The 18307-nt window shown below is 44.6% G+C and overlaps 1 protein-coding gene across 4 annotated transcripts in view; it reads right to left on the reverse strand.

Moving 5' to 3' along the window:
* The window catches only part of ZNF592 (zinc finger protein 592), a 95887-nt gene that overhangs the window by 18187 nt on the left and 59393 nt on the right, over positions 1-18307 (reverse strand). For all 4 annotated transcript variants that reach the window (XM_073363249.2, XM_073363251.2, XM_073363252.2 and 1 more), the window contains exons 3-5: positions 10581-10759; positions 6408-6584; positions 5388-5547 (exon numbers count right to left, since the gene is read on the reverse strand). In XM_073363249.2, coding sequence (XP_073219350.1) covers positions 5388-5547; positions 6408-6584; positions 10581-10759 — 516 coding nt within the window. The remainder of the gene's footprint in view (positions 1-5387; positions 5548-6407; positions 6585-10580; positions 10760-18307) is intronic.

Raw genomic sequence — 18307 nt, forward strand, 5'->3', positions numbered from 1 at the left:
CCTATGTGTATTCCACTGTGGGTGACTGAGAAGCAAAGCCCATTTAGGAGAAGGGTGAGAGAACCTACATGGTATTGATGACTCAAGTACCATCAATCTAAAGGATGCATTTGCTGCAGAGGCTTGAATAGTGAATAATGTCTTGTGAAGGCAAGTATAGAGCTCTATACTATTGCCTTACAGATATCAATAAGAGGCACTTCATGAAGTGAGGCTAGGGAAGCTGCCTTGACTCTGGTAGAGTGGGCCCTCACACCTTGAAGGGGAGAGCTATCAGCTGACTGACAGAGCAGAATACAGCTTGAAATCCACTTGGAAAATCTCGGAGAAGAGATCGCTTGTCCCTTCATCCATTCTGCCAATCCAGGCAATTTCCTAAATGAATTTGTTCTTTGTAAGTAAATGCCAATGCCCAGCACACACCCAGGGAAAAGAGGCTCTTCTCCTCCCTTCATTAGTCACACGTGGCTTCGGCAAAGAAAGGTGTATTGTCTGGTTTAGATGAAAGGCGGAAGAATTTTGGGTGTAGTCTCCATGAACCTTTTCCTTATGGAAAATTGTATAAGCTAGAGTAGCCATTAGGTCTCCTAGTTCTCGAACCCTTCTAGGTGACCTGATGGCCCCTAGAAGGGAGAATTTCATAGATAGATAGAACAGCAAACATGTCAGCAATGGTTCAAATAGTTACTCAAATAACGCTGAGAGTACTAAGTTAAGATCCCATGTGGGAGCGTGTTTAGTTTCAGGAGGGAAGGTTCTAATGTGATGCTTTAGAAAATGTACAGCTGCTGGATGGGTGAAAATGAATGGTTATCAAGGGAAGTGGCAGGCACTAACTTCAGTTAAGTGCAATCATAGGGAGCTAAGGGAAAGACCTGAGGTCTTCAGGGTCAGCAGATAGTCCAGTTCTTCTGGAGACATCTGTTGATGCTGAACCCAAATAGAAAATCTCTGCTTAGCAAAGCAGAATTTTTTGGTGGATTCCTTCCTGCTATTATGAAAGATGGCTTGAATTGCTACTGAACATGTCTGCTGTAGGTTCAATGCCCATCCAAGTACCAAGTCTTGAGGTAGAGAGACTCCAGATTAGGATGTCTGATCTTGCCCCTGTCTGTGTCAAGAGGTCTGGGAAAGATTGGATATTGATGGGTGGATGTGCTGATGGCTGGAGAAAGTTGGGGAACGAATACTGTCTAGGCCATTTGGGAACAATAAAGATGACCACTGCCCTATTCTGCAGAATCTTCCTGAGGGCTCGAGATAAGAGAGGAATGGTGGGAAAGGCATACCTTAAGGGTCCCATCAACAAGATTAGAAAGGCATCCTCTTTGGAGTCCTGACCTTGCGCCCCTTTGGCGCACTATATCTTGGATTTCCTGTTTTCTCATGACTGTGATCCTAACAGCACCCCAGTGCAAGAGACTCACATATCTGGCAGTGAGTTTCAGCTGGCCTGACCAGTTCAGTGTACCCCAACTCATTAATATCATAATCTATATTTAAAAGGAGTCACGTAATATATCAATAGGAAGCTAATAACATACTTATTAATACTATTGTGTGGTGTATTGGGAATTATGTTCTTAAAGTGTCTCTGCTAGGCAGTGCTGAAGTTACCCCACCCTAGATAAACAAATGTGGTTCTGCCACCTTGAAGGTACTTCCAAGGTACATTGACAGACAATGGGAATGTATTTACATAAAAGGAAAACAAAACCATGAAGTCAACAAGGGGAGGAGATAACCACTCAGCTTCATGGCAGGGGGAGGAGATTGCAGGAACAGATCAATTTGTGTTTTAGAAAACACCAGTGCAGGAAGAAACCAGCATGGAATTTCCTTTACCATGAGACTCCAAATCTCCTTCCTCACAGCTTGAATGAACTTTACTTTGGGGGGTAACTTTCAGAAGAATCCATTACAAAGGTGCGCTGGAGTATGAAAGAGAAAGGCAAAGAACTCCAAGGTATCTTTTATCTAAGGAGACAAAAAGAACCAAGCACTCTGGACTTTGTGGGAGAAGTAATTGTAAACAGGGAACAGTCATAAAGTGTTTCCAGTGGGGTCATTCAGGGTTCAGTTCTTGGCCATATATTATTTAATATTTTTTTCAGTGACCTGGAAGAAAATTAAATCATCACTGATAAAGTTTGCAGATGACACAAAAATCGGAAGAGTGATAAATAATGAAGAGGACAGGTCACTGATTCAGAATGATCTGGATCCCCTTGTAAACTGGGTGCAAGCAAACAATATACCCTGTAATACGGCTAAATATAAATGTATACATCTAGGAGCAATGAATGTAGGCCATATTTACAGAATGGGAAGCAGTGACTCTGAAAAAGATTTGGTTTTGTGGTGGATAATCAGCTGAACATGAGCTCCCAGTGTGATACTGTGGCCCAATAGCTAATGCAAACCTGGGCTGGATAGACAGGGGAATCTGCAGTAGGAATAGAAAGGTTATTTTACTTCTGTGTTTGGCACTGGTGCAAAAGCTGCTGGAATACTGTGTCCAGTTCTGGTGCCCACAATTTAAGAAGGATGTTAATAAGTTGGAGAGGGTTCAGAGAAGAGCCACGAGTACAAAGCCTGCTATGTAGTGATTGAATTCCTAGAGTCTATCTATCTTGACAAAGAGAAGGTGACTTGATTACAGTCTCTGGGCACCTACGTGAGGAACAATTATTTAATAACAAGCACTTCAATCTTGCAGAAAAAGCTCTAACATGATCCAATGGCTGGAAATTTAAGCTAGACAAATTCAACCTGGAAATAAGGTGTAAATTTTTAACAGTGAGAGTAACTAACCATTGGAACAATACATTAAATGTCATGGTAGATTCTCTATCACTGACCGTTTTAAAATCAAGATTGGATGTTTTTCTAAAAGATTGATCTAGGAATTATTTTGGAGAAATTCTATGGTCTGTGTTATACAGGAGGTCAGACAAGATGGGCACAATGGTCCCTTCTGGCCTTGGACCCTTGGAATCTATGGAGATGATGATACTCCTATCGGCCCTGGCAATACTGCTAGATCTGGCTCTTCCTCCTCCTCTTCCATGGGCTGCTGAGGGGGCTCTGGCTGATCTCTGGGGGGAAGAAAGGGAGAGAGGGATGGTGAGATTCCCAATGAAAGTGGACTGATTCAGGATATTGTAATATGGATCCCATAGTCCCTTGTAAAACCAGTAAGAGGGATCCAATATAGGTTGAGGAGATCTTCAAGGCACAGTTTAAAAACAGTCCTGGGGGGAAGGGTATCCCATCTTAGGAGGTCATGGCAGTGCCTAGAGGATCCAGAACCTTCTATCGGGGATGACATCTCCTAGTGGAAGTGATGTCAGTCCTTCCCCCATGTCAAATTCCCTGGAAGAGGAAAATATGGGCTCCAGTTCCAGTGGCTGTGCTGCCAGTACCATGACTAAAGAAATGCCCCAACTGGTAGGAAGAACTTCTCTCATAGCATTCATGGACTAATGGTGTCAGAATCTACCTTGTAAGGACCAGGCCCAATAGGAGGCAATGTTCTGGATCTAGAAGGATGATGATATCCTCTGAAGTGAAGTATCTATTGCCACTCATCGGTGTGAAGAGTCTTCTTCCTATGTTCCTTTGGAGCTGGCATGGAAAGACTCTTGGAAGCCAGTGTTTCATTATGCAAGCTTGTGGATAAAAATGGAGCAAGAGGTTCTCAGGTGTCCCTTGCCAGTACTGGTGGTTGTCCAAGCCTTGACTCCCGTCTCTCCTTGCTCGGTACCGGTGGTTCTGCTCCTGTCAACAGTGCCAATGCAGGGGCACCCTTATTTTTCAAAACCTCTGGGTTGTTACCGTGACCCCTATGGGCTCTTGAGCCTCCTGGGATCCAGAACATTGTCATTGTGAAGTGTCACCTGATTGAGAAAGTGTTGGGTAAGCAGCCCTCCTCTTAGAGTGGGATTTCTCTTTAGGCTTCTGAAAGTGCTCCCTACCTTCATGGTAAGCCTGGGAAGAGTCTTGGCGCTACCTTTCCTTGCCCCTGTATTAGATGTGCGAGAGCTAGGCCTTGCCCAGTATACAAGATGGTGTATGCCTGGTCTGAATTGAACTGAAGCCTCATAGTATTGTCCACTAGATGTCTCCTACATCTGAACTTCTATTGATTGGGAAAGGAGCGGAAGATATAGCATTCAGGTATGAGCTTTTCCAAGACAGAAGAGGCTCCCCTCAAGGTCATCATTTACCAAGAAGGACTGGGGCAGGAGATGCCATTCCTGAAGGTCAGATTCCTGGGCATAATCTGCATTCCATACCTGGAGTGGGAGGAGGTAAAAGGGGGCAGAAGGGACTTGTTCAAAATTCTAACTAACCAAAATAACTCAAACTAATACTTAACTAACAAAAGGTTTTATTTTACAATATTTACAGATTCAAAGTTGGAGGGACAGTTCTGGGGACACTGGAGGGTTCCATCTCAGATCATGTGGTGGCAGAAAGGAACTGGCAGTCAGGCCCCACTTAGACCAGAGCACAAGGAGAGAAAAAGCACAGGTGTGGACCAAAGACAAATCCCACCAACAGCAAGTAAAGGGCTTCAGTTTCAGATGCATGGAGCACATGTGTAGCCCACAGTGGAATATACAAAAGGATCAGCATGTGAAGGAGTACTGTGTCCAGTTCTGGGTGCCACACTTCAGGAAAGGTGTGGACAAATTGGAGAGTCCAGAGGAGAGCAACAAAAACGATAAAAGCTTTAGAAAACCTGACCTACTAGGAAAGGTTGAAAAACTGGGCATGCTTAGTCTTGAGAAAAGAAGTCTGAGAGGGGACCTGATGAGTCTTCAAATATGTTAAAGGCGGTTATAAAGAGGATGGTGATCAACTGTTCTGCACGTTCACTGAAGGTAGAGTAGGATGTAATGGGCTTAATCTGCAACAAGGGAGATTTAGGTTAGATATTAGGAAAAACTTTCTAACTCTAAGGAGAGTTAAGCACTGGAACAGGCTTCAAAGGAAGGTTGTAGAATCCCTATCCTGGAGGTTTTAAAGAACAAGTTGGACAAATACCTGCCAGAGACGGTCTAGGTTTACTTGTTCCTGCCTCAGCACAGGGGGCTGGACTTGATGACCCCTCAAGTTCCCTTCTAACCCTACCTTTCTATGATTATATAACATCACTACTACATATTTTTGTTATAAAGTGAAATTTACTAGTGTTACCCAAACTTGCATAGTGAAATTTTACCTTACACCACAATGCCCCCTGGGAAAAATTAATTACATACATAAAATAAAACCCCACCACTTCCTTTCATCTCCTGCCCTCAGAGTCACTTCTGCCTGTATACAGACACACACAAAAAGGGCTCTGTGCTATCAGTAAGTCAGATTCAGCTACCTACCTTGACATGCTGCATTAATTGTTGTTTCTGCATATACACTAATTGACACTGCGGACACTTAAATACTCCCACCAACAGCTTGTTGGCATTCTGTTGGAAGTGCTCCTGGAGCAGCTTCTTCTTGTTAAAGACAGTCTCACAAGAACATTTGTAGATAACCCTGGAACAATTTAAAAAAAATAAAATTCATGCTCAGTATATTGACTATTTTGAAAAGACACTAGATAGAAGAAAACTCTATGATTTAGTCTTAGAAAGGGAAGTTACTTATTAGTGAATGGAGTTCTTTCAATGTGCTGCCTGCACATACCCATGCTTTTTGGTTATACCCCAAACAAGCTGCACAGGCCCCAGAACCGTTTGAAGCAATTAGCTGGAGGGGCTGAATGCATCAGGCACATATTGAGTGTTCTAAAAAGAGGATCCATTAAGCCCTGGATAGATTGGGAGGGTAACCATGGATATACAGAGGTAATTCATTCAGACAACACCAGCTACCTGTTACTTTCAACCCAATCCAATTCCCCCCACCCATGCACCCACAAGCTCTTTCAGCCATGGCTAGAGGGGAAAAAGAAGAGGTTGCAGAGTGGAGAACACAAGACAATTTCTCCAGCTTCTTTAGGCAATGGCACCCCGAACATCCAGAAGCCAGAGGAGGCAGTTGTAGTGCAAAGTCCTTGTCAGTAGATGCCACTCTTACTCATGGGCAGGCAGGGTGTTGCAGCTGAGACTCCTCGCTGCAGCTGCTCAGCTCCCTCCCTATCTCTCCACCCCCAATCTTATGAGGCTCTGAGTTCAGGGCAGGGAACTTTGGCTTGGCAGAGACTAAGCCCCTGGCAAACAGCAAAAGCAGCAGCTTTTCCTCTTCCTCCTCTGACAGAGACAGGCAAAGGAAGGAGATGTGGGGGTGTGGAGGTGGGAGGGAATGTCAGTTCCAGAGCGATCCAGTGGCTAACACAGTTTACACAAAACATTGGGCAAACAGTGTAAATGCTTCCAAACGCTAAGGGCACTTACTGAGTAGTTTTGTGAGGCTCTTCTGGGTGCTGGCTAGTAATATGGGCAGTGGTACTGTCCGCAGATTTGAAAGCCATTGGACAAAAAGAACATTTGTGGAAGACTTCGCAGTGTTTCTCGTGAATGTGCACTTTCAGCATAGCTAGCGACATAAAGACAACTCCACAGTGGATACACCTGGAAGGCAGAGGGGAAAAAAATCTGCATTAAAATACACCAAGCACTGCCTCTCTTCAACTTCCAAAGGGAAACACAAAAGTGAAGAGTGGAGGACACCAGAGCATGGTGTTAGCTCTCACTTGACCCCCTCAGTAGTGATCTGGAAGAGGCAAAAAGCAGAATGTTAATGGAATTAATGAATCTTAAGGCTTTGCCCATGCATTGAGGCATGGAAAGTAAGGGGTTAACTGATGCCGCTCCAAAATCATCACAGGCATTGGCTAGCACCAGCTCATTAGTCTCCCCCTTCAATCTAATCCCCAGCTCCCCGTTTCATGTTCAAATATTCTAAGCAGATGGGAGAGAGCTCTCCCATCAACTTACTTCAGCCCCCATGAGTGGTGGTAGCTATGTCGGCAGGAGAAGCTCTCCTGCTGACATGGTGCCATCCACACTGGTGCTTAGGTTGCTGAAACTTACGTCACTCAGAGGGGTTGCTTATTCAGACCCCTGAGCAACATAACTTATACCAACCTAAACTGTAGTGCGTACATAGCCTAAAACAAAGGGAAGGGACAGTAGGGGCAGCCAAGGTCCTATAGGCAAGGTTCTCCCAAACTTTCATCATTTCATCCATTCAGTCAGTCTCTCCTCGCAATTACAGAGACCTAGAAATACTGCCCCCAGTGAGCTGGCAACAACTGCTTGCACTTAACCTTCTTTCCATCCATCCCACCTTTTTTCTTATTCAAAACACACAAAAACACTATTCTGTGTATCAGTTAAGGGTGCTCTACACATAACATGCCTATGACAAAACCTCAAAAGCAAGGAAAGGAAAAGGTAAGCCCTTTAACAGCACATGCCCTCTCCTCCTCCACCCAGATATATGCACCTGGCACAAACAACTATACACCACAACCTTAGGGCTTGTCTACACTGACAGCACTCCTTCAGTGCAGATACTCTGCTGTAGCGCTTAGTGAAGAGGCTACTTATACCAATGGGAGAACTTCTCCCATTGGTGTAGGTATTCCACTTCCCTGAGAGGTGGCAGTTATGTAAATGGAGAAGCCCTACCATTGACATAGCTCCGTTTACACCAGGAGTTAGGTCGTTATAACTGCGTTGCTGAGGGGTGCTGATTTTCCATGCCTCTGAGCGACATAGTTAAACTGACATAAGTTGGTAGTGTGGATCAAGTCTAATTCTGAGGCTAGGATGCCAGCCCTCCAGCAATCCTTCTCCAAACTCCTACCACCACAAATAAACCAGACTATCCCATTCTCAACTGTCCCTTCTGCACTGTTCTGGGAAACGACATTCACTCAGATTTGGGATCTGAGGTTGTGCATCAGATATGTTATGTGTAGACCCTGAATCTAACAGTGTTTGTGTGTAGATTTCCCAGTTTTCTTAGTTTTAGAAAGGATCTCTGACATACCAGCAGCTGTCTTGAAACAGGATCTTCATGACAGTAACCAGCCACTCAGGAGCTTGTGAAAATAGCTTTCCTCAAAGCTCCTCCTCTCCAGTGCACAAGAATGCTGCTGGAGTAGATCTCTTAAGCAGCTGGTGTGCTGTGACCACTGCTTTCCATGCTGGACAGTTTGGGCTCATTGCTTCTCTGTGCTCCTCTTTCGTTGTATCCATCTGTTGTCTTTTGTCTTGTATTTAGATTTTTAGCTCCCTGGGGCAGGGAGTGTCTTTTTGTTCTTGTGTGGTGTGTACAATGCCCAGCACAGTGCAGCCCTGGTTTATGATTGAGGTTCTTAGCTGCTACCACAATACAAATAAATAATAAAAAATAATCCCAACACCAAAGAAGAGGAAGGGATATTGACAGAACTAACAGTGACTACTGTGGCCACACCGCTCCCCTTCTCCTACAGCCAACTAGGCACTTCACAAAAATCCTGTCCTTTGTAAAAGGAGCTGCCACTTTGTCAAAGATCCTCCCCATGACACAACACAAGTGATGCTGAAGTACAAAACTCCCTTCCTCTTGACTATGGTAAGCCCTGACGTGGGGATATTACCATGGAGCATCTAACAAAAGGTAGGTGCTCTCCTAAAGCGTTCAGGATATATTCCAAATGTCACACTGGAGAATGGAGGCAGGGGATGAAACATGTTATTTGACAGCTCTCTGTTCCAAGTTTTCAGTTATGAGAAAAATGCCAATTATTTTTTCCTTTTTGTTAATGAATTTGAAAATTTTTACCAGTACCCTGTGAATTCTGCAGCCATGAAAACTGCAGCAGATTTCACCCCGCCTCAGAATTGTGATCCAGAATCTCAGATTTCATGTAAAGTTTCTAACCCTCATGGTTAGAAGAAAAAGCTTGAAAGAGTAATCTGAGTGAAACAAATGCAGTGATGGCTGCCTGAGTTTGCAGGCAGCCTGAAACGTTATCTCTGAGAAAAGGAACCGAGTCATTCATCTTAATGGGCTGTTAACGCTGAAACTTAAAGATGGTGGCATATTGCTGAAAACTAGAGTGTAGGGACAGCAAAAAAATAAAGTGAATTTAATATGAAAACAAACAATAGAGGAATGCAATGAATGTACTATTTATTTTTATATTTAATTCAATAAAAATCTCCATTTTATAAATGTATTGGAAACAGCTACAGAATTTCCAGAGTGCTGCAGAATCTAAGGACGTTGTCAGAGAATTTAGGTCCATCTTGCCATTGAGCACATGGGGCCTTGTATTATTGCAAGACACACTACATCTCACAGAGCAAGACTTTCTACTGTATTCCAGCAACCCAAAGGGACTAAAAAGCTGTCAGGTTTGTCCAGCTGAGAATTCTTCCAGTGTGAGGGAGCTTCCAGCTGGCATGAAGATGTATAGCTGGTTCCTATGTGAACCACTCACCCCACATGCAAGAAAGGAGGTAGAGGAGAGCATAGCTGGGATACTGCTGCACTCTGGCATTCTGTGGTCTGTTGGGGACCACAGTTAGCGGTCTTAAGTTTGACCAGCCCTTAGATTACTCTAACCTATGCCAGGGCCAGTACAAATATGCAAGGAGAATCTGGGTATGTCTGCACAGCAAAGAAAAACCTGCAGCTGGCTTGTGCCAGCAGACTTGGGCTGTAGACTTCTGGGTTTGGACTGGATGGGACGGTCCCAGACTATAGGCTCCAGAATAAGCCTGGAAGTCTACACAGCAATGAAACAGACCTACAGCCAGAGACGGCTGTCACGGGGCAGCCAGGTGATTTTCTTTGCTGTGTAGACATACCCTCAGGGAGCTATAACCAGCTCCTGGATATGCACTTCATTGCACCAAATAGCTTTTATAATCTTGCAAAGATCTATATACTACCCTATCTTAAAAGCAGAATTTTCCTGCAGATTTGTGGGATCTCTCCATTTTGGAGAGCGTGGATGTGGTGTTAACTTTCCTAGAGATCAACAATAGGACCTGGGTAAGGCACTTATCGTTCTAAATAGAAAGCTGACAGTAAAAATAAATCTAAGCTTGAGTGGGTATAAAACTGGAAAGATTTCAGGGCCAATATTTTCAAAAGTCACTAATAATTTTGGGTGCCCAACTTGAAGTTTATACAAATTGGCCAATTTCTTTTCTTTTCTTCTTCTTCTTTTTTTTTTTTAAAAAAGTGAGCTCAAATTCATTTGAGCACTCAGAAATGCTTTCTAATAGTTTTTATTTACTGTAATCTTCTTCTTGTTACATTAAATATTTTTAAATCTGCTTTGCTGTTCCAGAATGCTTTCCTTCATTGGGATGTGTGAGCAATTATCAACCCAAATAAATAGACTTTATCCATTTCTCAAACTGCGAGGTGGAAGTGATTTTTATGCTATCAATATATTTAAAACAATCTTTCAGTGGGACTTTGGATTCAGCCCTTGCACCTCAATCTGCCAAATTTTCTGTAACAGGTAATAAAAAAATCTGTCTTTTTTCCCCCAAGAGCTGAAATAGTCCCCCATTCTTCCTCACATCCCCAGACAGACCCTTATAAACAGCACAAACCTGTATCCAACTTTGCGAGAGTAATGTAGGCAATTTTCCTTGACATGGGTTTGGAAATGGGCTGATCGGCAAAGTATCCCGCACTCTGGGCAGCAGTAAGGGGACTTGTGAGTATGGATTCTTTGATGAGCACAGTAGCAGCATTGGTTAGGCAGCATCATCTGGCACACTTGACAAGTCTAGAGAAAGAAAAAAAGAAATCACATTAACCATTTATTCTACACATTTTTTTCTTAAGTGACCTAATTTCATCCTAGAATCATTCAGATTGGAAGAGACCTAAACAATGCCTGGTTTTGCCTACTATCTCTCTATTGATGGAGATTCCACAGCACCTTGGCAGCTTCTTCCACTGGTGAACTCTTAAAAATTCTGAAGTTAGGAACTATTACAGTGGGACCATGTCTTGTGTCACTCATAGTTCTTTTAAAAACTTTCACCTATTCGTCTGAAATTTTCTATATTTGGTCTCTTCCTCAAAGTAAATTGTTCTGGAAAACTTCAGCAAAAACCCTTCAGTCATTTTTTTGCGTAGGAGGCAAGAGGGAGTAAAATAATTAATGTTTCCCATTATAAAAAACCCTTGCTTTTAAAAACACCTTTACTGCTGAAGTCACTCTGGTAAAATGTTGGAATTTGGTAGAGAAGTAGCCTGCACGGAGAAGTGCATTTGAGTGTCCCTTGGAAAACTGCTTTTGACTTTGACCAAGTTATGACCCTTCAAAACTTACATGCAACCCGTGCTGTACATTTTGCAAGGTTTTTCTTGCTAATCTTGTATAGTATGAAACTAAGGAAGGCAAGAATACACACACATAATTTGGCTACACTTTGAAGGAGCTCCTTTCTCAGTTTCTGCAGACCTTATGGAGTCCAGCACTCCTGCCCGTGCAACTGGAAGGAAAGGCCACTACTGTGTGTTGTAGAAGTATAGGTTTGTAGGGAAAATGTCATGAACATGGTATGTAAATTTTCTACATGAACATGGTTTCAACTCCGATGGCTCCAAAACCCCGGCCCCCAGGCTCCAGCAACCCCAACTCCTCTCACTTCCCCCAACAGATTCAAGAGATGTCTGACAATCTAAGGAGAACAGTAGGGAAATGCCTGAGCAGGTGTACAGCTGCGGTAGACATCTGCTGTGCAGAGCCCTGTTCTGCTATGTTTAGTGGCTCTCTATGCATATACTCCCCAGCTCTTGTTTCACGGGTGAAAGACCCCCTCATAATGTGCTTGGGAGTGTTCTGATTGAATCCAGCTAAACTGCTCCAGATCAGGGAATTCTTATGTACTAACCTTTTTCTTACAAAAGCCTTGATAACCTCATTCAAGAAAAAAGTGACATTAAGAGGGCACAATGAAACTCTTATAAGTAGGCCTGGCAGAATTCAGTATTTGTTTTTTTATAATTTCAACAGATAATTTTGACACATTGTTTCTATTTTTACCAATTTAAATTTTCAAAGTTGAGCAAAATTATGGGTTTTAACCTTTTTAAAATTTTTATCTATTTAAATTTTCACAGTGGTGGGAAACGTGGAGGGATGAGAGAAAAATTATTTAACAACAGTAGACATAGAGGTTCAAAAAATTAAAGCTTTATGACCATTAACACAAATTATCAACAGTACATGTCAAAATACATAAGTAAATATCCTTAAATCAAAGTTCTCAAGCAGCATTTTTCTTACTTTGCCTGTCTGTAAATTACAAAGATCATCAATGGAAATATTTTTTGTTGGATTTGTGTGTAAACTGAAATTTTCTTTTACCAACATTTACGAATAAAAACTGAATCCTTCTAAGCCTAGTTATAAGTCAGTGTCCAGATCAAGTTAAGGCTGCACACACTACCTTATCCATGCCTCCTTGTGGATGGGTATGGATCTGTACTTATACCACATGCTATTTCTACAGTACAACATACAATAGTTATTTCCTACATCCTTAGTCCTGGTCTACACTATGAGTTTAGGTCGAATTTAGCAGCGTTGGATCAATTTAACCTTGCACCCATCCACATGACGAAGTTTTTTTTTTTTTTTTTTTTTTTTTTTTTTTTTACTTAAAGGGCTCTTAAAATCAATTTCTGTACTCCTCCCCGATGAGGGGATTAGCGCTGAAATTGACCTTGCTGGTTCGAATTTGGGGTAGTGTGGTCACGATTCGACGGTATTGGCCTCCGGGAGCTATCTCAGAGTGCTCCATTGTGACCGCTCTGGACAGCACTCTCAACTCAGATGTACTGGCCAGGTAGACAGGAAAAGGCCCGCGAACTTTTGAATCTCATTTCCTGTTTGGCCAGCGTGGCAAGCTGCAGGTGAATGCAGATCTCATCAGCAGAGGTGACCATGATGGAGTCCCAGAATTGCAAAAGAGCTCCAATATGGACTGAAGGGAGGTACAGGATCTGATTGCTGTATGGGGAGACGAATCCGTGCTATCAGAACTCCGTTCCAAAAGACGAAATGCCCAAACATTTGAAAAAATCTCCAAGCACATGAAGGACAGAGGCTATAACAGGGACCCGCAGAAGTGCCGCGTGAAACTTAAGGAGCTCAGGCAAACCTACCAAAAAGACAGAGAGGCAAACGGCCGCTCGGGGTCAGAGCCCCGGATATGCCGCTTCTATGATGAGCTGCATACCATTCTAGGGGGTGCAGCCACCACTACCCCACCCCTGTGCTTTGACTCCATAAATGGATTATCACACAATAAGGATGTGCATTTTGGGGACGAGGAAGATGATGATGAGGAAATTGAAGATCGCTTGCTTGCTGTGCGCTGAGAAACCATTTTCCCCGAGATCCAGTTTCTCACCCTGGGCTGGAGCCAGTACTCCCCGAACCCACCCAAGGTAGGCTCCTGGACCCACCAGGCGGAGAAGGAACCTCTGGTGAGTGTACCTTTGTAAATATAATACACGGTTTAAAAGCAAGCGTGTTGAACGATTAATTTGCCCTGAAGACTTGGGATGCAGTCGCGGCCAGTACAGCTACTGGAAAAGTCTATTAATGCGTCTGGGGATGGAGCGGAAATCCTCCAGGCACATCTCCATAAAGCTCTTCTGGATGGTCACCTGGTTGAAATAGGGTAATTTTATTAAGGGGACATTTAGAGGTGGCCGTTCCTGCTGGGCTGCATGCCTGTGGCTGAAAAGAAATATGCCCCGCTGTTATCCATGCAGTGGGGGGAGGGGTGAAGCAATCATCCCAGAGAATTGGGGGGGTGTTGGGGGGGGTTAGTTGGGTTTCTGCTACACAGTAACCCGAAAACCACAGCCCCTCCTTTTAAATTGCCAACCCATTTTAAATGGCCAACCCAAAGGCTGCTTGGTATGGGAAATAAGGGGGCTGCTGTTTGAAACCATTCCCACATGTTATGAAGGTTAAAGAAGCCAAAAGGAGGGGGAGGGATAGCTCAGTGGTTTGAGCACTGGCCTGCTAAACCCAGGCTTGTGAGTTCAATCCTTGAGGCAGCCATTTAGGGATCTGGGGCAAAAATTGGGGATTGGTCCTGCTTTGAGCAGGGGGTTGGACTAGATGACCTCCTGAGGTCCTTTCCAACCCTGATATTCTATGAAAAGACTGTGGCTTACCATGGCTGCCTGCAAGCTGAATTCGGTTGCCCGGCCCTGTGTGTGTGTGATCTCTCACACCAAACCGGAAGACCCTCAATATAAGACGCAAAACGCAACCTGGTACTGAAAGAACATGTGCTATGTAATGTTAACAGCAAGGCTCACTGTGAAAGAGTCTACACATTGTTCTCTAAAATGTGTCTTTTAACTACTACTCTCCCTTTTTTTCCCCTCCCGCAGCTGCAAATGTTTCAACGCTCACACTATCATCTCCATCCCAGAGGCTAGTGAAGATTAGAAGGCGAAAAAAAAGCACTCATGATGAAATGTTCTCTGAGCTCATGCAGTCCTCCCACACTGAAAGATCCCAGCAGAATGCATGAAGGCAAGCAATGTCAGAGTCCAGGAAAGCACAATATGAATGCAAGGACAGGTGGCGGGTTGAAGATGATAGATGGTGTCAGCTTGCTGACAGAAGGCAGGAGGCAATGCTGAGGCTACTGGAGGAGCAAACGGATATGCTCCAGCATATGGTTGAGCTGCAGGAAAGGCAGGAGCTACAGCCCCTGTGTAACCAACCGCCCTCATCCCCAAGTTCCATAGCCTCCTCACCCAGACACCCAAGAATGCAGTGGAGGGGGCGGCCTCCGGGCACCCAAGCACTCCACCCCAGAGGGCTGCCCAAGCAACAGAAAGCTGGCATTCAATAAGTTTTAAAGTGCAGTGTGGCCTTGTCTTTCGCACCCCAACCAGTGCTTCCCTCCTCACCCACCCCTCCTGGGCTACCTTGGCAGTTATCCCCCTATTAGTGTGATGACTTAATAAAGAATGCATGAATTTGAAACAATGATTTTATTGCCTCTGCAAGAGGTGATCAAAGGGGGGGAGGGGAGGGCGGTTGGCTCACAGGGAAGTAGAGTGAACCAAGGGGGCAGATTCTCATAAAAGGAGAAACATACGTAACTGTCACACCGTAGCCTGGCCAGTCATGAAACTGGTTTTCAAAGCGTCTCTGATGCGCACCGTGCCCTCCGGTACTCTTCTAACCGCGTTGGTGTCTGGCTGCGCATAATCAGCAGCCAGGCGATTTGCCTCAACCTCCCACGCCGCCATAAACATCTCCCCCTTACTCTCACAGATATTGTGGAGCACACAGCAAGCAGTAATAACAATGGGAATATTGGTTTCATTGAGGTCATATCCGAGTCAGTAAACTGCGCCAGCGCGCTTTTAAATGTCCAAATGCACATTCTACCACCATTCTGCACTTGCGCAGCCTATAGTTGAACAGCTCCTCACTACTGTTCAGGCTGCCTGTTTATAGCTTCATGAGCCATGGGAGCAAGGGGTAGGCTGGGTCCCCAAGGATACATGTAGGCATTTCAACATCCCCAACAGTTATTTTCTGGTCTGGGAAGAAAGTCCCTTGCTGCAGACCAGAGTTCCTGAAGATGCAAGCATCATGTACCTTTCCCAGCCATCCCACGTTGATACTGGTGAAACATCCCTTGTGATCCACCAGTGCTTGCAGCACCATTGAAAAGTACCCCTTGCGGTTTACGTACTCGCTGCCTCGGCGGTCCAGTGCCAAGATAGGGATATGGATTCGGTCTATCGCCCCACCACAGTTTGGGAAATGTGCAGGTCATAGTGGATGGCTTTGCTGCAATGGGATTCCCTGAGTACTACCCTTGATAGCAGCAGCTCAGTGATTGTGTTGGCTACTTGCATCACAGCAGCCCCCACAGTAGATTTTCCCACTCCAAATTGATTCCCGACTGACCGATAGCTGTCTGGTGTTGCAAGCTTCCACAGGGCTATTGCCACTCGCTTGTGAACTGTGAGGGCTGCTCTCATCTTGGTATTCTTGCGCTTCAGAGCAGGGGAAAGCAAGTCACAAAGTTCCATGAAAGTGCCCTTACACATGCAAAAGTTTCAAAGCCACTGGGAATCGTCCCAGAGCTGCAACGCTATGCAGTTCCACCAGTCTGTGCTTGTTTCCAGGGCCCAGAATTGGCATTCCATGGCATGAACCTGCCCCATTACCACCATGATGTCCAAATTGCCAGGGTCCGTACTTTGAAAGAAGTCTGTGTCCATGTCCTCATCACTCTTGTCACTGCGCTGCCGTTGTCTCCTTGTCTGCTCTTGCAGGTTCTGATTCTGCATATACTGCTGTATAGCACAGGTGGTGTTTACAACGCTCATAACTGCTGCGGTCATCTGAGCGGGCTCCATGCTTACCGTGGTATGGCGTCTGTAGGAGAGCAGAGTGGCAGCAGAAGTGGCGGGTGGATGACGACACTGACAGCAACATGGCGCCCACATGGAAAAAGGTGCGAAACTATTGTTGGCCGTTGCTTTCATGGAGGGAAGGAGGGGGGAGCAAGGGGTAGGCTGGCAGAAGACGATGCAGTATGACTGCTAGCCATTGTGGTCTTCTGGGTGCTCGCCAGGAGACAGTGCAGAACAACTGTAGCTGTCATCGTTTCCAGGCAGACTGAATCGCCATGAGATGAAACTTAAATGGGAGTGAATCTAGGTCATTCTCTTATGTCCAGGCACCCCTGACAGACCTGCCAGGAGCACCCATGTCTGCCCAAGTGCCCCGACCGACCTCACCGAGTTCGTCCAAGAGCACCCAGGAGACGACGACGGCTACCAGTCGTACTGCACCGTCTGCTGCCACAAAGCAATGAGCTGCTGCAGTGTAGCAATGCAGTACCGCGTCTGCCAGCATCCAGGACACGTACAGTGACATGCTTGCCGTGGTATGGCGTCTGCATGGGTAACCCAGGAAAAAAGGCACAAAACGATTGTCTGCCATTGCTTTCACAGGGTGCAGGGTGGGAGGGCTGACGACATGTACCAAGACCCACCCACGACAATGTTTTTACCTCATCAGGCATTGGGATCTCAACCCAGAATTCCAATTGGCGGCGGAGACTGCAGGAACTGTGGGATAGCTAGCAACAGTGCAGTGCTCCGGAAGTCGATGCTAGCCTCAGTATTGTGGATGCACTCCGCCGACTTAATGGTCTTAAGTGGGGACACACACAATCGACTGTATAAAATCGATTTCTAAAAAATCGACTTCTAAAATTAGACCTAATTTTGTAGTGTAAACATACCCTTAGATACATATGCGTAACATTAGCATTGTGCACTATGCTGTGTGTATGCCAGAGTCCTTGAAAGTGATTTATGTGAGAAGTATACAGTAAGCCACATTTACCTACCATGACAGGTTTCACAATAACAGCTGTGTTAGTCTGTATTTGCAAAAAGAAAAAAGAAAAGGAGTACTTTTGGCACCTTTTCTATTTACCTACCATATTTCAGATTAAGTATAAACTATAGCAATAGTGAAAATGAACTGGTATATACAGTCCACCTAAATTGATAGCTATGTTAGTGTCATAATTAGCTGCCTCACCTCTTGAACTGCACCAAAGGAAGGCTGTACTATATGGCAAGCTCTCTAGAGTAGCTCACAAGCATGAGTGCCAACCTCAGGGTAGACTGTCAAGGAACAGGGCAAAAACCACAAACTGGTTGTATGTTCTATAATTAGATTTCACCAACCAAGTATAAAGTGTGAATGTCTCAAGCACTATAACAGCTTTAACATGGAGGCAGTCCCCTTGGGCACTCCGGTCTATCTTGCCACCCAGGCAAGTCTGCCTTTGCAATAGATGGTCCCTTACACTAAAAGTCTCAACAATATTCAGGTTACTACACCTAGTCTCAAAGCTAAATTGTACCTCAGAGATCTTTCTCCAAGGATAACACTTGCAGTCAATCCTGAAATAAACTAAAGATTTATTAACTAGGAAAAAGAGTTATTTGCAAGGTTAAAGCAGGTAAATACACACACACGAGTTACAGTCTTAGGTTTCAAAAGGAAATAGACACTGCTGTAATATGTAAGCTGTGTGTGTCCTTTAGGGCTAACTCAAGTTAAGCAGCTTGGGGATCCCTTGCTTATGCTTAGAAATATTGCTCTCTCTGAATTTCAAGCAGCATAGAAAGAACCATTTTTCTTGACAGGGATTTTTATCCCCCTCACTCAGAGCTCAAGCTGATGGGACGAGGGTTTGCGCATGACTCCACTTCATGGGTGCGGGGGGAGCAATCAACAAAGTCT

This window comes from Lepidochelys kempii, chromosome 10 (assembly GCF_965140285.1).
Source record: "Lepidochelys kempii isolate rLepKem1 chromosome 10, rLepKem1.hap1, whole genome shotgun sequence".
Lineage (NCBI taxonomy): Eukaryota > Metazoa > Chordata > Testudines > Cheloniidae > Lepidochelys > Lepidochelys kempii.